We start from the raw sequence: 21,875 nt of genomic DNA on the forward strand, positions 1-21,875 counted from the left end.
TGTGGTAACCAGATTTGAAGTAATCTTCTATTTCAAAAACAGATTGTTTAAAAGGGACAACACAGGATGTGAGAAGTGATGAGAAAGGAAAGAAGACAGTAAAAAAATACTTCACATACTATTTTTAGTTATCTTTGATGTTCTTTCTATGTGTTACTTTACACTAAGATGTGGTGGAGGGTAACCAAGTACCTGATGAAGTAAAGTTTCCTTGTAACTTCTGAGAGGGAAGGAGGGAAAGTATATATGCAGATTAAAGATGTAAGAAACATAACAATCAATGTCAAGTATTCTATTTAGACCCTAATTTAGACATGCTTATAAAAAAAACCCTGTGAGACCAGTTGGGAAACTTAACACTGGATATTTGATATTATCTTATAAGGTGTGATAGATGGTGCTTTTTAATAAACTTAAAAGTTTATTTACAGATGAGTTGCTAGGATGTCTGGGGATTTGTTTCAAAATAATGGTGGGGGTGGTGGATGAGAATATAGATGAAATAAGTCTGCTTATATCTGGATAATTTTGGAAGCCGGGTAATGAGTGGGGGATTACAGGATTCTTCTGTACTTCTGTATGTTTGCAAATTTTCTTATATTTAAATAATGTAGTGGGAGTGATTTTGACTTTAAATATGCCTAATCACTGAAAATACTATCTACCATACTTCATCTGCAGTATTTTCTGTGCACAAGTTGGGAAGGGTGACTACAGACCCTAGCAAGAGGAAGGTGATTATATCCCTTTGAAAACCTAACTACAGATGACATAAAGATATAAGAAAATCACTCATTCTTTGGTAAGTGATATATATTAAAGTGGAATGAAAAATGTAAATTTTTAACATATCCCACTTTTTTTAACATCTTTATTGGAGTATAATTGCTTTACAATATTGTGTTAGTTTCTGCTGTATAACAAAGTGAATCAGCTCTATGTATACATATATCCCCATATCTCCTCCCTGTTGCGTCTCCCTCCCACCCTCCCTATCCCACCCCTCTAGGTGGTCACAAAGCACCGAGCTGATCTCCCTGTGCTATGCGGCTGCTTCCCACTAGCTATTTTACATTTGGTAGTGTATATATCCCACTTTTATATAAAATTTGCTTATTTATACTTTCACCCAATTTTTAAGTTAGAGTAATGTACTACTACTTAATAACCCACATCTAACATTACTACATGTTCTAATAGAAGAACAGAAAAGATTAGATTTCTAAGACAGCATATTTCAGTCCAGAAATATATGAGTATTGGAACTAGGACTGGTTTGATATTGTAAATCATTTCTAATTACACAGAAAGGATGCAGAATGTAGTGTTTGCTTTTGGTTTATTAATTTATTTCTCAGGGATCTGACTTTCCGAATATGTTCTGTTTGGAGATACGAGGCATGCATAGCCTTTAAAAATGCCTTTGTACAATTTCGCCTCAAAATAATTAAATTCACAACATACACAGAAATCTAAGACATGGTATTTACAAGATTTAATAAATTCTTGCTGTTTTAGGGAAGAAATTGAGCAAATCTTTTACAGTGGGGAAACATGGACAACTGGGTGTCATTATAAACAAGAGATCTGAATTGTTCAGTGTCAAAGCCACGTTTCATGGCTTTAGAAATTAAAATTGAGTCGTCATTCTATTAATCTCTGAATGCTCAAGCCATGCAGAATCTACTTGTATTAAATATTTGGGGATGCAAATAACAGGAAAAAATATGCACGTCTGGTGAATGAAATCATCATCAGAATTACCTTTTACAATAAGAAAATACTGTTAATAATTCTTTCAAAAAGATACAGTAGTGGTGCAACAGACAGTGCCAAATTTATTTTGATTTTAAAGTAACATTACATTTGTCATTTTTCTCTACGGATATACAGACACACACTGTAACGACTCGTTCAAAGTCTGAACAGTGATTACAATATTAAAATATAAATCAATTTAAACTATAAGGGGACATCTTCACATTCCAGGGTACATCACTGATATTTTCAAAGGACAGTTTTTCTATGCCTTATATTCTTGCTTTTTGTTTATACTGTCAAAAACATTGCAATTACCTTTTAAAATACTATATAAAATCGAGTTGCCACAGAAAGTTGGAATATGAACCCCCTAGATAACTGGGACAAAGCAATGTCAAAACTGAAGGAAACATTGATCTCTTTTATAATAAGTACTAAAATTGAGACCAGCTCCTTAAAAATTATTAAACTGCTCATCACACTCCCATTTTTTCAGGGAAATAAACAAATTAGCAACAATTTCCCCACCATCATTAATCTGCTCTAAAACTACCTTTTCTACCACGCACTTCTTATTTTAAATTGCGCGCCTCTGTACTCCCTCAAACAAGGTCATTATTGGAAACATTTTACAATGCTTAGAAAGTTTCTGACTCATCTTTTACCACTTTAAACTTTTAAGAACTACCTCAAAATGTAAGGGGCAATGTACTTTAACAAAATGACAAAGGTGCTTTCTACAAACCCAGTTTACAAAACAGTGAAATAATGTAAAATGTACAGTCAGCTCTCTGTGTTCCCAGATACATCAAACTGGTTGTATTTTAAGAAAAAACCTTTTTTTTTTTTTTTTTTTACTAGAAACAAGAAGTGCACCAACTGATCCTAAAAGCATAGGCACCTCAGCAGCCAGATCCTTTTGAAAAGGCATCTTGAAAGTTGACTGAATTCTTGTTCAAACTTGTCATAGGCAAGAAGTAGTCGATATATGGGACACAGTTAAATATATCAAATTTATCAGTGTCAAATAATTTTGCTTATTTTAAAAACTGAATACAGCCTATGTTGGCGTACGAAACTTGTGCACAACCAGAAATGAACATATACAAAACTTCCTTAAAAATCAATCGCTGATGTCTCAAACCCCACCCTCTACACCTATCAAATAGACTGATTGCTCATATTTCCTGGCAGGTGAAAACAATGATTTACTAGATCTATCACCAAAGGACTGGAACCATGCATCTACTGTATGATGATAACAGTTCAGTAATCTGGATGTATGTTCATGCAATAGTTTTAAAGTCATCTACATGGTTTTAATAAAGCATCAAACGGTTTTCATACATGCTACTTTCATTCTCAACTGACAACTGCCAAGTTAATTGCTGCCACTTCAGCATTATCACTAAGAATACTGGGTAAACCTTTAGCTAGAACATCAAGCAATATATGTATTTTTCCCCTAAATTGTTACTTAATACCAAGTGGGGTTGACCATCACTAAAGAGATGTGAAACCATACAAAGGCAAAAGCATGGGCATATTACAGGACAGTAGGACTGATAGACTTATTGGAGACTGACAGACACCAGTGTTACTACAAAAGCCTTTAAAGAGTGAATGCTGTTTTCAGGTCAATGCTTTTAAGCCCATCTGCTTTCTCACCTTTATTTTCACAGTTTTACCACAGTTGTTATATGAGAGATGTTTTATCAGTGTAAGTACATAGCCACGCTGACTTTGTGAGACAAGTAGATATTCTTCAGGACATTTTCCACATATGAAAAAATGTTTTCAAAGCTGCAGGTACAGTGTGAAATTGTGATTTTGATGATAAGCTATGATAAGTTATTATGCCTTTGGTTTCATTATGCTATTAAGTGCAGCTTGTTTTTCCAGGTCTGCCAGAGATTACTGCTAAATTAGCACAGTGACAGCGTGAAGCTTGTGTGTGTGTGTGTGTGATAGAGAGAGGGAGAGAGAGGAGAGAAGGGGGACGGCTGGTATGGGAGAGTATATATACTCCTCAGGTTATATATAACCTGAGGTAAAATCCTTTAGGATTAGGAAACCTACCAGTTTCATTGCTGTTTATATTTACCCAAATAGGGGGAAGATTCCAAAATCCAATTCTGAGCTTGGAAGAAAAGTCAACAATGGTAAAGACCTTAATTCAGTGTCCTGTTAATAATTTTCTAGTGGTGCACTTTAGTAAGTCAAATGATTTTATGTCTTCAGTTATTTATACCCTAAAGTTCTAGTTTCATAAATAAAGAGTGCTTTAGTATCACCTGAACTGTCTGAACAAACTCAGTATCATCTCTGAATACAGTATTGTTACATTTTAAAAGTTCTTAGTTTCAAAGTCTGTTGTATTCACCTTTCTCTCAGTCGTTATTTCTTGACTAGCCTTCTCTTCCTCCCCAAATAACGCAGCGTGCAACTTTATGATATTGGCCAACTATAATGTTCCTCACACTATTTTGTTAACATATGTGCAAATATATCTTTATTGAACAACTAATATTAATTTTTTTCAGCTAAATTAGGATTATGGCACAAAGTATTATCTGTGCTGTAAACATCATGGACTCATCACAAATTGGAAGGAGGGGGAAAAAGGCTCTAGGGACTGCAAACATTTCTTATAGAACCACAGCTGAGCTCAAGATTCCAAGTGGATTTTGGAATGGATTTACATTCAGCATACGTTCACTGTGCTATTGGTGAAGCGCAGTTTTACGAGAAGGTCATTCATAAAATCATAATTTGTAAGGACTTGGTTATTTTAAAATCCAGTGGCCTAATAAAAGCATGCAGTAACTTAAAAAATCTATCTATTATGCGGCATAATTAGGTCTTAGTTACCAGTGTTGGTATAGCTTGATGAATCACTGTACAAGCAAAAGGGATCTTATTGCCTCTGATTGTACTTTCGAACAAAGGGCACGATATGCCTAATTCCTGACTGCTACAAATCACATTTTAAAACATTTTGTTTGTGTGTTTGAAATTACCCCTGAAAAAAGCAGCAATTACAAATACCCTTGTTATTTTGCCCCCCCAGGAAAACATCCTCTGGTTGCTTCTCCCTGTCCTTCTCTTCAGTAGGAAGCAACAGGAAGAAGTCTGGGGAGCCTGGGTTTTCCAGAGAGCTTGTGACCAGGTAAGTCTGCTCTGGCAATTCACAGTTTGTCTGCATAAACTGTAACATGTCACATCATGAATCAAAGTTCTAGTTTATAAAATAAGGGTAACTTATTTTATAAGTAACTTTAACAGCAGTAACTTTAACAATTGGGGTTGCACAGAAGAGCTCTTGACTTCTCTGTGTACATTCTTTCAGGAGTGAATCCTTTCCCCATTTCAAGTATCCCTTTCTATCTGTAACTCTGCAATGAGTTAAGAAAGGGGGAAAAAAAACCCTCCCCATTTTTTCTTTATTGAGCACAAGCGGCTGCATTGTCACCCCCCCCCCCCCACCATGTTATATGAAATGAAAAGGCTGGGCAGATGAACAGATTCCCCAGGTTTCCTTTTTTTCTAATGGGCGCTCAAAGCTTCACTCTCAACCTAGTGCAGACTCTTGGGAATTCAAGTGTACCGTGGCATCTCACACTGCTCACAGCGATTTAGTGCGGGGTGGTTCAGAAAGGTGCAGCTATCACAATTCCATGGAGCCCCTTCATAGTCTTCATCTCGGGGTTGTGTCCGAGGACTCTGTTTGGAGCTACTTGGATGCTCTGAGAGAAGTTAGGAATAAAAGAGAGAAAACAGAGTGAATTTTTTTCTAAGTATCATCGAAACGGAAATTCAAAATTACCCCCCAAAAGCAAGGAAAGTGGTATTGTGAAATGACAAAGCCAGTAGTATACATAGCTATTAGAAATGCAGAACTAAATAGTAAGTTTATGATATATTTTCTACTTTGTTCTCAACAATTTACTTTTTTCCTACAAGTAGATAGAAGTCCAGTACAGACTACCTTCCAAGTTAATCAATCATCTCTCGATAGTGGATAGTTATGCTATATTCCAGCCAAGTGAAAACAATGAGAAATGTTATATAGCATGTTAAATTAGTTCTGAAGTTTTCCCTCACAACTTCGGCCCGCCCATGACTCCACCCCCCCGTAGTACTAGTCATACTATATCAAACATTGATTAAATGTGTGCCTTCTTCCATGAGACTTTCAGCTCCACAATATGCATGTTTTTAATCATAATGACTTATAAGTGGTGTGACAGTTCATAAAAAACATTCTATCATAGGGTGGATGGGTATGTCGATCCTTTGATAAATTCAAAATAGCTGTCCCTGTTTTACAAATTCAGGTTTTTCCAGGACCAGAGGTGTAGCTCCAGGAACAATCCAATCCAAAGCCCACAATCCTTCACCATTCCCCAATCCCAAAAACCTCCCCTATTTATCTTAAGAGGCTTGTAGTAGTGGGGGGTGGGGTGGATCTGGCCTTAAGGAACAAAGTCCACCTAGGAGAAGCTTGCATTTCTCCTCCTATGCCTTTGAGATGCCAAAGGTCTAGCCGGTCTACTCCAGGAATGCTTATCTAGGCCATTTTCAAAATGCAAATTTCAAAGGTAACTAACTCTCATCAACAAGAAAAAAATAAAGGGGGGCTAGGTAACAACATGGAACTTGGCTTGTCATACAGACCATAGAGTCAATTTGACTGGAAGTCAAAAATAAGATGTTACTATTCCTGTTACAAAATTTGTCAGCAAGAAAATAAGTTGATATGATGAAACTTTAAAGGTAAATGAGATGAGAGTTTTTAGGTGAACTCTTGAGGAATAATGTTTTAGGACTGCCTACACAGAACAGTTTCTCCAGATTTTTGGTAACTTTTGAAACTGCTAAATTAAGCAATGGGAATTCACTGAATATTCGGATCATTTCCAAATAAGATACGAGAACATTAACTGCTAAACAAGTCTGTTTGCGTTCACTGGACATGTCTTGGGACCCACTAAAGAAAGAAATTAATTAGGTTATTAAAGAAAGAAAGTAGGTTATAGGATATGTTCATAGTTTGTCATACCAGCATTTCCTGACTGGCAAACAGTTCATAATTACTTCTTAGATTTTGCTAGAAACCAAGGCTTTAAGGTTACGAATTCTAATTAAAATATGTAAGTAAAAGTACTAAAAACTCATAAGGAAAAACATCTTTGTATGCAAGGAAAAAGAAGGGGCATAAGGAATGAAAATGTGTTTTGTTAAGAGAACAGAAAGTAATTTGTCATAAAGCTGGTTATTTCTAAACGGGAAAGAAAATAAGGGAGAAATTAATACGAATATAGAAAGTTGTAGAAGGTTTGTGAGAAAGGACTTCTATGGGTGGTCAGGACTAAGATTAAATTTGAGCGTGTAGCTGATTCGCTTTGTTATGAAGCAGAAACTAACACACCATTGTAAAGCAGTTATGCTCCAATAAAGATGTTAAACAAAATAAAATAAAAAGTACACTAAGAGGAAATCTTAACAGAAAAAATGTAATACTTTAATGTTAAAGGGAAAGTGGTGCAAAACCTGAACTTGTTATCTCTCTGTTAAGAGTACAAAGTTTTCTTATAATATTAATCTGCTTTTGATAAGATATTGTAAAGTCCAAAAGTTTCAAGTTGAAGTTGTTTTTTATTTATTTACTTGGCCTTGTTTCCTAGATACTATTATTTTTAGAGGACTCTGTCCCATATGGTGGCCACTAGAAATGCAGCCACTCTGAACTGAGGTGTGCTCTAAGTGTAAAAGGAAGATTTAGTATGAAAGAATGTAAAATAAAATACCTCACTAATTTTATATTGATTTCATAGTGAAATGTTATTTCACTTTTCTCTTTTACTTTGGCTAATAGAAAATTTTAAATTATGTACGTGGCTTCAACTGTTATTTCTATTGGACAGCACAGCCTTAGAAACTCAGTAGAGAGTAATTTCTTAAGGGAAAAAAAAAGGTTGGCCTTTACTTATGAGAACTCTACATGGGTTAACACGTGTGTTTGGACATTTTGCACAAACTCCAGACACACAAGTACAAACCATCTGCAGCTGCTGCCTGGGTGTCATGGATGTCCTCCTGTACTCTGGAGGTCACGCTAATTCTTCGGGCTTTCCTCTCAACTGTGCAGGTGTCTGATGAGTCTGCATGAGAAGAAGCAAAGCCAGGAAGAAGGGATCAAGCTGTGCATTAGAAGAGCGGACAGGCTCACAAGGACCTTTCGCAGAACACACACAGTTGAGTATTTACTCTTTTACCTCATGCTACCTTTAGTTCTCCCATGAAGGTAAGTCCCATATTTAATACTGCTCTTACAACCTATCCAGAGCAGTGGATAAGGTGGTATCCACTTTTTCCATCCTCTCTAATTACTTGGAATAAATGACTTATTTCACCAGTTTCCCACTTTCTAGTGAGTTAGGGGTGCAAACTCAGTATAATTAAATGTCAATATGAACACAAAATTCGGGAGATGATACTTTAGCAATTCCCTGATTAAGCAGTAGTTACTAGAAAATTATGGGTTTAAAGTACACCACCCATATAAGGCTAACCCAAGAACACATTGCATTAATGGTAACAGTAAACCATAATAGCAGTACTTGAAAAATCAGAACCAACTCAAAGTACTGATAATACATACTCCCCAATCTTTCATAAATTCCAGTTACCTGTGTGTGCAAAAGCCTAGCAGACACTTCACAACATGGACTGCAGGCACACCAATTACCAATTTCTTGCACACCAATTACCAATTTCTTGCGAGAATACTGTTTCTATTAATGTATAGGCAGTTAGTAAGTAGCGTTTTGTATTAAGTAAAAACAAAAAATGGCAGACTTCATATGATTTACCCTTAAGAACCGAAGAAAGATCTTACATTTTGTAATCAGTTTGGAGCCCATAAGCAGCCCTCTAGTACAACCTACCTTTGGAAATCAGTGCTCCACAATCTTAAACACTGTTAGCAGAGTAAAACAAAAGCAGAGTGAACATCTTAGGCTCCAGAGAATAGACTAAGGTAAAGTTCTACTTCTTAGAACTGTTAACCACTTTTATAGCATCACATACCTCCTTCTCGCTGACTCTTACAACAACCCTGTACAGAAGCACCGCTCTGGATCTGAACAAGGTCAGGTGGCCAAGACAACCAGGACCAGCGCTCAAGTTAAGTTGTACCACACCAAGGTCAGTGCTCTCGCCACTATGAGTTACCAATGTCAAGGTTGGGGGTGGGGGGACAACTTTCTGAATCAGCTGAGGCAGCTTATCACACACACACTTGCGTTGCTTAACTACAAAGTCTAGTCCAAAAAGATTTCTCAGTCTCCCTTTCTGTCTTTCCTTCTTTCTCTAATTATCACACTTATTATTCAGATAAACATCTATATTCCACTTGGATATTCTAGGTCTTCTGCATTTCCATATGAATTTTAATTTCTACCAAAAAAAGAAAAAAACAGTAAATCTGGTATTGCACCAATCTGAAAAGAATAGCTACCTTAATAAAACTGATTTAATAACAGACATGGTTTATTTAGGTCTTCTTTAATTTCCTTTGGCAGTGTTTTATAATATTCAATGTACATATCTGGTGAAACTTATTAGTGTCATTTAAGTGTCATTTTTTGGATGGTATTGTAATTATCCTTTTATATCCACTTTCCAATTGTTGGCTAATATATATAAATATGGTTTTTGGATCCTGACCTTATATCCCAAAACCTTGTTAAATTCACTTATTAGTTCTAATTTTTGGTATCCTTAGATTTTCTTTGCAAATAATCATGTCATCTGCTGAATTTTATCAGATGGTTTTCAGTATCTAATGAAATGATCATATGCTTTTTCTCCTTTACTTTCTTAATATTGCATTCCCGAGGCTAAACCCAATTTGGTCATGATGTATTATCTATCTTTTGTTCTATTGGGAATACTTTATTAAGTTTATGTTATGAGGGTTATTGATCTGTAACTTTGTTTTCTTTTGGGGAGGTAGGTAATGGCTATCAGGTTTTAGAATCACGGTCCTGCTGGCTACATAAAGAAAATCGGAAGCATTCCTTCCTCTTATTTTCTCAGAGTTTGTATGATTGGCATTATCTCTTCCTTAAATATTTGATAGAATTCACCCACTGGTGCAACCATCTGGGTCTAAAGTTTTCCTTCTGGGAAAACTTTTGATAATGGATTCAATTTCTTTAATTACATATATAACTAGTTATATTTCCCTTTTCATCTTGTTCTCAGTATTTTTCAAGATGTGTCCATTTCATCTACAGTGTCGAGTTTACTGGCATAAAGATGTTCACTGCATTCCCTTATTTTAACAGGTAGCCTCATCTTTCATTGCTGATTTTGGTAATCTGTTCTTCGAGATCAGTCAACCTGAGAGTTTACTGACTTTGTTTATCCTTCAAAGTTTTGGCTTTTTTTGGCTTTGATGCCTTTCTCTGTTGTTTGTATTTTCTGTCTCATTGATGTTTCTTGTATTTTCTTTCTTTTCACTTCCTTTGTTCTATATTCTTAGGGTAGAATTTTATGTCATTGACATTAGATCTCCTTGTCTTATGTGAGCACTGAAGGCTACAAATTTCCTTCTAAGCACTACTTTAACTGTTGTAAAGAATTTGGCCTTGCTCAAAGAAAGCTCTAGCTTTGGCCCCAGCTCCTGGCAGATAACCTCTAAAATCCTGAAATTTCTCAAGAGACAGGAGTGTCCTTGTTAATTATGGTGGGCCCTTCAGACCATAGAGTTTATGCTAATAAGGTGGCTCACAGTGGACATATCCCTTAAACAGGGTGATTCCTCCCACAGCCCTTGAATCAATTAACCGGATTACCACTAGGCAATGCTTCCTTAGTAGATACAAATCTGGTACTTGGTAGTCATCCACTAAGATTCTTTGTACCATTTTTAGACAGCAGTAGGCTATTTTAAATGCAGAGCAGTCAAAACATCCACAGTATTGGCTTGGCCAAACAATTCATTCAGGTTTTTCTGTAACATCTTACAGAAAAGCCTGAACGAACTGGCCAACCCAATAGTATTAAACAATAAAAAGAACATGTACTGCATTGCCACCTATAAATGAAATCCTTAAAACACTCTGTACCGAGTGTTGAACACAAAGCTGTTTAGGTTAGGTAACATTATTTTGTGTAGGATTAAAATTCTCTGATTAATCAGTTTGATGTGATTTTAAAACGTTACCCCTGTAGGTAACTTTTGTAAGTAAGGCCTTCTCCAATACTGTATGTCCTCATGATCAACCTACCTTGAGTTCTTTAAACCAAAGAGGATTAAGATATGAAATGCATACTTGACCGCAGGCTTGAGAAGTATAAGAATGATTTTTTAAGATACTGCAATGCTAGTTATACATTTGGTACATAAAACTCAAAAGAAAAGATTTAATACCACACAGAAATGATTTAATAACTATGCAAAAGTGATTCCTCAAATCTTGGTCATGTAGGATTTCCTTTGTCCTAGTCCCAATCTAAGTGTTATGCCCGCCTGTTGAGTAGAGTACACAAGGATTCTTTTGTGGCCTGTCAATTAAATAATCGTAGATCTACTGCAGATCAAACTTCCCATTCTAAAATAAAACCTTTAAAATTCCCATTACACTGTAAGAATTATCTTTTAGGACTATAATTTTTATAATGCTGAGTAAATTTAAACTATATTATATACAGTTTCCATTTATTTGGGGGGGAAGGGAGACAACAGAGCAGAGTAGAAGAACTTGAGCTCACCTGCTCTCACCAAGCCACCAAAATCACAACAAAATGCTGAACAACAATCAACAAAAAACACTGGAACCTACCGAAAAAGATATTCTACGTCCAAAGGCAAAGAAGAAGCCACAAAGAGATGGTAGGAGGGGCACTTTCCCCATATAATCAAATCCCATACCCACCAGGTGGGAGACCCACAAACTGAAAATTAATTATATGGCAGAGGTTCTCCCAAAGGATGAGGGAATGTAAATTGGTATAGCCACTGTGGAAAACAGTAAGGAGATTTCTCAAAAAACTAAAAATAGAGCTACCATACAATCCAGCAGTCCCACTCCTGGGCATAATATATCTGGAGAAAACCATACTTCAAAAAGATACATGTACCCCAATGTTCACTGCAGCACTATTTGCAATAGCCAGGACATGGAAGCAACCTAAATGTCCATCGACAGAGGAACTGGATAAAGAAGATGTGGCACCTATATACAATGGAATATTAATATTAATATATATTAATTAATATTAATTAATATTATATTAATATAAATATAATATTACTCAGCCATTGAAAAGAATGAAACAATGCCATTTGCAGCAACATGGATGGACCTAGAGATGATCATACTAAGCAAAGTAAGTCTGAGAAAGACAAATACCATATGATATCACTTATATGTGGATTCTCAAAAAAGGGTACAAGTTCACTTATCTACAAAATAGAGAGTTATAGATAGACGTAGAAAACAAACTTGGGGGTAAGGAGGGGAGGGATAAATTGGGAGATTGACATAGACAGACACACTACTGTACATAAAATAGATAACTAATAAGGACCTACTATATACAGCAGAGGGAACTCTACTCAATATTCTGTAATGGCCTATATGGGACAGAATCTAAAAACGAGTGGATATATGTATGTATAACTGATTCACTTTGCTATACATCTGAAACTAACACAACATTGTAAATCAACCATACTCCAATAAAAGTTAACAAAAACAAAACTCATGGGGATCAGAAACCAAAAATCTACAACAGATACACAAAAGAGAAAAAGCAATCCAAACACAACACTAAAGATAGTCATCAAATCACAAGAGAACAAAAGAGGAAAAGATGTGCAAAAACAAATCCAAAACAATTAGGAAAATGGCAACAAGCACATACATATCAATAATTACCTTAAACGTAAAAGGACTGAATGCTCCAACAAGGAGACACAGACTGGCTGAATGGAAACAAAAACAAGACCCCTGTATGTGCTGTCTCCAAGAGACCCAATTCAGTTCTAGGAACACAGACTGAAAGTGACAGGATGGGAAAAGGTATTCCATGCAAATGGAAGTCAAAAGAGACCCAGAGTAGCAATTCTCATATCAGACACAAGAGACAAAGAAGGACACTACATAATGATCAAAGGACCAATCCAAGAAGAAGATATCACAATTGTAAATATCTATGCACCCAACATAGGAGCACCTTAATAAGGCAAATGCTAACACAGCCTTCAAAGGAGAAATTAACAGTAACACATTCATAGTGGCAGACTTCAACACCCCACGTACATCAATGGACAGATCATCCACACAGAAAATCAATGAGAAAACACAGGCCTTAAGATGACACATTAGACCAGATGCACTTAATTGGTATTTATAGAGCATTCCATCCAAAAGCAGCAGAATACACATTCTTCTCAAGTGCACATGGAACATTCTCCAGGCATGCTGAGCACAAACTGAGCCTCAGTAAATTTAAGAAAAATTGAAATGATATCAGCATCTTTTCAAACCACAACACTATGAGATTAGAAATCAACTACAAGAAAAAAAGTGCAAAAAACAAACACATGGAGGCTAAACAACATGGTACTAACCAACCAATGGATCACCGAAGAAATCACAAAATGCTTACGGACAAATAAAAAAAAAGCACAAAGATCTAAAACATATGGACACAGCAAAAGCAGTTCTAAGAGGGAAGTTTATAGCAATACCATCTTACCTCAGGAAACAAGAAAAATCTCAAATAAACAACCTAACCTCACACCTAAAGTAACTTGGAAGAGAACAAACAAAACCTAAAATTAGTAGAGAAAGAAATGAGACAAAGAAAAAATAGAGAAGATCAATGAAACTGAAAGCCGGTTCTTGGAAAAGGTAAGCAAAATTGATAAACCTTTAGCCAGACTCATCAAGATAAATAAAACTAGAAATGAAAAAGGAGAAGTTACAACAGACACCGCAGAAATACAAAGCATCCTAAGAGACTACTACAAGCAACTCTATGCCCAAAAAATGGACATCCTAGAAGAAATGGACAAATTCTTAGAAACGTACAATCTCCTAAGACTGAAGAAATAGAAAATATGAAGAGACCGATCACAAGCACTGAAATTGAAAGTGTGATTAAAAATCTTCCAACAAACAAAAGCCCAGGACCAGAGGGCTTCACAGGCGAATTCTATCCAACATTTAGAGCAGAGCTAACACCCATCCTTCTCAAACTCTTGCAAAAGATAGCAGAGGGAGGAACACTCCCAAACTCAATCTACGAGGCCACCATCACCCTGGTACCAAAACCAGAGAAAGATGTCACAAAGAAAGAAAACTGCAGGCCAATATCACTGATGAACATCGATGCAAAAATCCTCAACAAAATACTAGCAAACAGAATCCAACAGCACATTAAAAGGATCATACACCATGATCAACTGGGATTTATCCTAGGGATGCAAGGATTCTTCAAGATCTACAAATCAATCGGTGTGATACATACATTAACATACTGAAGAATAAACCACATGATCATCGCAATAGATGCGAAAAAAGCTTTTGACAAAATTCAACACCCATGTATGATAAAAACTCTCCAGAAAGTGGGCATAGAGGAAACCTGCCTCAACATAACAAAGGCCATATATGACAAACCCACAGCAAACATCATTCTCAATGGTGAAAACCTGAAAGCATTTCCTCTAAGATCAGGCACAAGACAAGGATGTCCACTCTAGCCACTTTTTTGGAAGTCCTAGCCACAGCAATCAGAGAAGAAAAAGAAACAAAAGGAATCCAAATTGGAAAAGAACAAGTAAAACTGTCACTGTTTACATCATACTATACATGGAAAATCCTAAAGATGCCAGAAAACTATTAAGAGCTCATCAATGAATTTGGTGAAGTTGCAGGGTACAAAATTAATACACAGAAATCTGTTGCATTACTATACATGAACAATGAAAGATCAGAAAGAGAAATTAAGGAAACAATCTCATTTACCATTGCATCAAAAAGAAGAAAATACCTAGGAATAAACCTACCGAAGGAGGTCAAAGACCTATACTCTGAAAACCATAGGGCACTAATGAATGAAATCGGAGATGACACAGAAAGATGGAAAGACAGACTGTGTTCGGATTTGAAGATTCAATACTGTTATAAATGACCACACTACCCAAGGCAATCTACAGATTCCATGCAGTCCCTATCAAATTACCAATGACACTTTCCACAGAATTAGAACAACAAATTTTGAAATTTGTATGCAGACACAAAAGACCCTGAACAACCAAAGCAATCCTGAGAAAGAAAAACAGAGCTGGAGGAATCAAAGCTACAGTAATCAAGACAGTCTGGTACTGGCACAAAAACCGAAATATAGATCAGAATAGAAAGCCCAGAGAAACTCACACACCTATGGTTACCTAATCTATGACAAAGGAGACAAGAATATACAGTGGAGGAAAGACAGTCTCTTCAGTAAGTGGTGCTGGGAAACCCGGACAGCTACATGTAAAAGAATGAAATTAGAACATTCTCTAACACCAACACAGAAAAAGAAACTCAAAACAGATCAAAGACCTAAATCTAAGACCAGATACTATAAAACTCTTAGAAGAAAAACATAGGCAAAACACTCTTTGACATAAATCACAGCGATATGTTTTTGGATCCACCTCCCAGAGTAATGAAAATAGAAACAAACAAAAAAACCCCCAGTGGAATCGAATTCAACTTAAAAGCATTTGCACAACAAAGGAAACCATCAACAAAACAAAAGTCAACCCCCAGAATGGGAGAAAATATTTGCAAATGATGCGATCAACAAGGGATTAGTCTTCAAAATATACAAACAGCTCATGCAGCTCGATATCAAAATACAAACAACCCAATCATAAAATGGGCAGAAGACCTAAACAGACATTTCTCCAAAGAAGACATACAGATGGCCAAGAGGCACAGGAAAAGATGCTCGACATCACTAATTATTAGAGAAATGCAAGTCAAAACTACAATGAGATATCACCTCACACCAGTCAGAATGGCTACCATCAAAAAATCTAGAAACAATAAATGCTGGAGAGGATGCGGAGAAAAGGGAACCCTCCTACACTGTTGGTGGAAATGTCAAGTGGTACAACCACTGTGGAGAACAGTATGAGGTTCCTTTAAAAACTAAAAACAGAACTACCATATGTTCCAGCAATCCCACTCCTGGGCATACATCTGGAGAAAACCATACTTTGAAAACGTACCTGCACCCCAATGTTCATCGCAGCACTGTTTACAATAGGCAAGACATGGAAGCAACATAAATGCCCATCGACAGAGGAATGGATAAAGAAGGTATGGAAGATGTGGCACACACACACACACACAAACACAGGAATATTACTCAGCCATAAAAGTCTTAAAAAATGATATAAATGAACTTCTTTACAAAATAGAAACAGACTCACAGACTTCAAAACTTACAGTTACTAAAGGAGAAAGATGGTGGGGGAGGAATAAATTAGGAGCTTGGGATTAACATATACACAACTATATATAAAACAGATACTCAACAAGGACCTACTTATAGCACAGGGAACTCTACTCTGTAATAGAGTTCTGTAATAACCTACATGGGAAAAGAATCTGAAAAAAGAATGGGTATATGTATAACAGAACCAAATTCACTGTACACCTGAAACTAACGTAACAGTGTAAATCAACTATACAAAATAACAATTTTTTTCAAGTTATTTTTTACAAAATAAATTGTATATCATATTTTAGTTACCTTTGACCTCTAGGAGTTATTTAGTACTTTTTAGAAATTAAGGTTTTGGGGACATTTCATTATTGCCACAGTAACATCAATAGGGTAACTTTTAAAATGCTATCTCTAATGGAAATTTCTTCAGCTTTTTAGGTGAACTGCCAAGGAATTTTCATATTCATTTCTATGACGTCTGTGACATTTCCCTACTTACCTTTTTTAGGTGGCTTGGGTGGTACAACTGGACCAGGTTCTATGTTGTCATAAAAATTATTCATAGCTTTTGGATCAAAGTTACCTATAAAGAAAATAAAATCAGCAAGCATTTAGGACTTTTTCTCCTGTTATTTGAAATTTTTGTTGAGGAAAATATGGAAATAAACATGTAAAAAGGGGAACTGTTTTTCCAGGGTTTCAAAAATCATTATACTATCCTACCCTTCTCCCACTGAAACTGTTTTACCGTTTTGAGAAAATACTCAAGCAAACTACCCCTTCAGTGTCTTTCTACAATGTATCACCTAAAGGAACATTTTTCTAACTATAAAGCTCATCTCTTTACACAGGATTAAGTATGTGGCGCACATAGGGAGGTAAATGAAGAAGAGAAATGAAAGGATGACAACTGTTTTCTCTGTTTGTTTTGATTTTAATGAACAAAACCATGAGAAAGCTCACGTTTATGGCTTTCATATTAACCTTAAAATTTTATCCATTATAAATTCAAGTATGGAAGAAGCTACACATAAATTTACCAAGATTAATCAAGTTGTTATGATAGCAGCAGCTCAGGGATTCCTATCTTCAAGAAAAGGAGAATCTTAAATGTTCCCTACAGACTTATCAATAATAAAAGATGATATGCTGCCAATTTCAGAATAACAGATAGAACAATCTCACCTCTCTCAAAATGTTCACTCCCTGATACAGTGTCTGTTTCAGCCCCTTCTCCTGACATGACAACGGCAAGGTCAGTTTTGATCCAATGCCAACTTTGGGTCCTACCTTCACATCTGTGAACCCATCATCACAATCTGCCAGTTCTGCATAATTCCAGTTAAGCTTTGAAACTGTATACATGTTTATTTACAGAGGATGATATGTGGTACTGATAGTTCAAATATATTGGATCTCTTGATTTCTAGACCTAATTTTCTCCCCCAACAAAAGTTTTCCTCACCAAAACCAACAATGAAGCTGCTTTTCATCAACTCGCGCACTGATTTGTATCTAATCTAAATGCCCTGCCCCCCAAAATGTCTAGATTCCTTCTCTGGCTTAAAAATTCAGGCTGAAAACTCAGTATAAAATTTTTCCACAGGATGGAGGAGTACAATTTAGTATAAAATGGATATATTTGGACCCCTTATGAAGGGAGATTTAGAACTGCTTAAGCACCAAAAAAGAGCTCTTTGTTGCCCAACAGACACCAAAAACACAGCTCTGCATTTATAAAACCTCAGTAACAGTTTTCCTTGCAGGTACTATACACAAATGCTTTTAATCCATTTAGATATGCTATTTTTAAATAAGTTTCTGAAAATAATTCCTGTGATGGCTCATGAAAGCCACAATGCTATTTCATTTATTAACTAGATCTTTTTATGCTTTAAGATGCTGCATAAGTATTTTCTTCAATTACTTAAGTTACAGCTGATGATCTAATTTCTAGGTCCCATAAGGCTTACTAAAAATATCCCAACCAAATGTTTCAGTGTTTCTTGTTTAGCTTCAAAGAACACATTAAGCAAAAAAATTGATGCAACCTTCTAATATAGTAGCAATAGTTTGTCTAACCCCCACGCAGTAGTTCTTTCATTGCTTAAAGCTACTAGGCTGTAGAGTCCCCTAGGCTTCTGAAATTAACTTCAAGGGTACCCAACCAGATTGCTCAACTTTCACATGGAAATGTGCTTCTGTCTATTGTTCAGAGAGTTCCGTATCTTTTTGGTTCCCCTGCTTCTACTGTATAATCTTGCCTTAAAATGGCAACGGGGTACTTTAAAATACAGTAGAAGCTCTCTTAGCTGCCATAATTAAGAATAGTTAAGTGGTGGTGGGGGAGGGGTGGCTGACTAAAACGGAATTCTTAAGAAAAATTACACGCCAACTTTATTATTTATTTTTGGCTGCACTGGGTCGGTTGCTGCGTGCAGGCTTTTTTCTAGTTGCGGTGAGTGGGGGCTACTCTTCTTTGCAGTGTGTGGGCTTCTCATTGTGGTGGCTTCTCTTGTTGCAGAGCATGGGCTCTAGGCGCGGGCCTCAGTAGTTGTGGCTCGCAGGCTCTAGAGCGCAGGCTCAGTAGTTGTGGTGCACGGGCTTAGTTGCTCCGTGGCATGTTGGATCTTCCCGGACCAGGGCTCGAACCCGTGTCCCCTGCATTGGCAGGCGGATTCTTATCCACTGTGCCACCAGGGAAGCCCAGGCCCACTTTAATGTAACAAAACATATAAACATAGCAATATTTTAATGTTGGACCAAGACCTTTTCTTTATGTATCTGTTGACCAGACTTCTTATATTGTCTTTCTTAAATTAACTACACCCATCATGATGATCTAAAGTGGGGGTGGGCAAACTTTTCCTGTAAAGGGCCAGATAATAAAAGTTTTAGGCTTTGTGGACCTGTAATACAGTTGTAAGCCCTCAACTGCTGTTGAAACACAAAAGAAGCCCCAGACAATATGCAGACAAATGGGTCTGGCTATGTTCCACTAAAACTATTTACAGAAACAGAGAGCAGGCTAGTTTGCTGCACCCTGATCTATAATTCCCTGTTTTGATTTTAGAATGGAGCAAAAAAGATACTTTAAGAACATTTGAGAATAGAATCCTCTGATTTTCCTCTGTAATCATTTTCAGTTGTTTACACCCATATCTAATTCACAGTCCCTATATATTTCTTTTTTAAGTGTTTGCCTTTGAGTCTTTAAAAAGCAGTTGCCTATGGCTTTTATAGAAAGAGCAGCTTCTCCTGCATTCATGTCAGTTTTGAAAACATTATGCCAGTTACAATACTTCTGTAATTTAAACGGGTTTAAAAACAGGCACAACTGACTCTTGGTAAGCAGACAATTCAGCTGATGCGAGCAATAGTACAGAGACGTGCCAGAATGCAGCCTCTCCTGGCTGTGTATTTTACAGAGGAAAATGAAGAATATCTCTAACCTGGCAAGTAGGGTAAATCAAAGTCAATTAAGCGAGCTTCTACTGTAGTATACTTCTATAAGACAGCCAAAAAAAAAACCCCAAAACAAAATATCTAAGATAGAGTTGAATGTTTTCATGTAACAGATAACATAAAAAACCGCATATGGAACTTATTTTTAAAGTGAGAAATCTGATGTTCTGATTTGGGATCCCTATTTTTACAGATAACTTAGATGACTTATCACATAATATAAATCTACGTTTTAGAATTAAACCCCAGCAATTTATAAAATATTCACAGTAAATGACTAAAAGAGGATAAATACAGAGTAACAACATAAAACAGTCTAAATGGTAAGAACTTAATGATGAAGTTGCCAAAGTAATACTATTTTTTGATCACCCAAATCTGATCTATGACCATGGAGTGAGGGATCTCTACCAGGACTGTGATCTTTTAAGAGAGTTTTTATCAAACCAAAATGATTGCTATTTAAGCAGCTTAAAACACCACACTATTACTTATGGTTTACCAAATAATCAAGTCTATACCTCTAGATTGAAGGAGGTCAACTTCTTTCAGTGTACAGTCAACATTTATCTGGAGTTGTCTGTTCATGCTTCTCAATCTTGTCATTTCCTCAGGCTAGTAAGAAAGGACCCAAAATAGCAATTGTGGGAAAGTCATTATCAAGCCCAACATTTAAGAACTGCTATTCACGTTAATCGTTCTGATTGGTTATTACCAAGAAAATGGCCCTAATCCGTTAGAGGACATGTTTAAGAAGTCCTGTATGTTTTTCAAGGAATAAAGTGGTGACATCAATATGGCCACATATAAACAAAATCTGCATATAATGTGGCGGGGCTGTAATACTACACTATGTTCTCTCATACAAATACTACCATATTTTAATCACAAAGCATTGAGAGTATTTTACGTCTACGTTTTCATGGTAAGGGAAACTAAGAATCAACCTTTTAAACAAGCAACGTCCACGATTTTAGTCTCGTCAAGGCTGGTAAAAATTACCACAGTACTAATTTTAATTAATGCTTATTAATTGTCAGGCACTATGTTCACCAGAATTCTCTCATTCTTTCCTCAGAACAATCTTCCCAGGTAAGTACTGATATCACCCCCAATTTATACATGAGAAAGCTGAGGCACAAAGAAGTTATATAATTTTCCCAAGGTTATAAGAAACATAATTGATAAAGCCAGGATTTATATAGAGGTCTTCCGTATAAACTTATATAGAAATCTTTGTCTTTTTTTCTAGATCAAAGGAAGCTATTAATCTAGTACATGAAAATTTCAGAAACAAATGGATTCCATTCTTCCTCCAACTCTGTTTCCTTCTGCCTTGACCTTTCCAGCCCAGCCTACTCCCTAGGTCTTTCAGGGGCATACATGAGACTCTGAAATGTGAAGAGAGCCCTATTTTTCAGTTAAATAAAGCTTTTTGGAAGCTGCTACTTCCCTCGAGATTCTGAATTTCCTTACTATTTACATATATGTACAGTAAAAAATAAGAGTTTAGACTCCAGAGGCATGGGTACTGAATCCTTCAGCACAGCACAGCTATTAACCCAGTTACTCAGGTGATTTCAACTACATGAAGTAAAAGATAAATATCTGCTATGATAGGAAGACAATACTGTTAAAAACATGTAGTTTTGCTAAAAACTAAATACAAAAGAAAAATAAGCAAAATGGGTTATCTTAATTTACCAATAATGCAAAATATTATGCTGTTAGGACATATTATCAGAATAACTGGGAATGCCCATTACATTAGCAGGTGTCAAAAGTTTTAAATGATTTAACAGGCAGAATATAATAAGAGCTACAATCCCTTAGAATGCTAGGGGAACAAAAAAGTCATTGAGAAATATTTATTAGGGACTGCTTTCCTTTTCTCCTTCCTAGGGGCAAACCATGTGATGTTAACATGCAAAATGCTTACACCTTGTAATTAAATATTAAAAGTTTAAAACATATCTGAGCATTTATATTAAAGATAAAGCACTTGGTCAAGGGTTTCAAAGAGTGATGCTGTCTTCCTAGGAATATGTGAAAGAACCTATTCTTTTCTTTGTAGAATCACTGGGAAAGTACCTAAAGGAGCAAATCCTTCCTATGTATTTGCA

At 36.2% G+C, this 21,875-nt stretch overlaps 1 protein-coding gene and 1 long non-coding RNA gene across 4 annotated transcripts in view; one reads left to right on the plus strand and one right to left on the minus strand.

The window, feature by feature from the left end:
* Positions 1–1,812: 1,812 nt before the first annotated feature.
* The window catches only part of TAB3 (TGF-beta activated kinase 1 (MAP3K7) binding protein 3), a 101,355-nt gene continuing 81,292 nt past the window's right edge, over positions 1,813–21,875 (minus strand). For 2 of the 3 annotated variants that reach the window (XM_027096082.1, XM_027096081.1), the window contains 4 exons: positions 20,274–20,367; positions 16,787–16,870; positions 7,824–7,925; positions 1,813–5,507 (listed from right to left, as the gene is read on the minus strand). In XM_027096082.1, coding sequence (XP_026951883.1) covers positions 5,359–5,507; positions 7,824–7,925; positions 16,787–16,870; positions 20,274–20,367 — 429 coding nt within the window. In that variant the 3' untranslated portion in view covers positions 1,813–5,358. Of the gene's footprint in view, positions 5,508–7,823; positions 7,926–16,786; positions 16,871–20,273; positions 20,368–21,875 lie in introns of those variants that run through there. The other variant, XR_003430666.1, reaches the window with a different exon arrangement.
* On the plus strand, positions 8,622–21,200 carry LOC113614512 (uncharacterized). The gene is made up of 2 exons (XR_003430667.1): positions 8,622–8,970; positions 21,005–21,200. It is a non-coding gene; the product is annotated as an uncharacterized LOC113614512 (long non-coding RNA).

This window comes from Aethalodelphis obliquidens, unplaced genomic scaffold (assembly GCF_003676395.1).
Source record: "Aethalodelphis obliquidens isolate GAN/ISIS:26980383/991018 unplaced genomic scaffold, ASM367639v1 scaffold98, whole genome shotgun sequence".
NCBI classification, from domain to species: domain Eukaryota; kingdom Metazoa; phylum Chordata; class Mammalia; order Artiodactyla; family Delphinidae; genus Aethalodelphis; species Aethalodelphis obliquidens.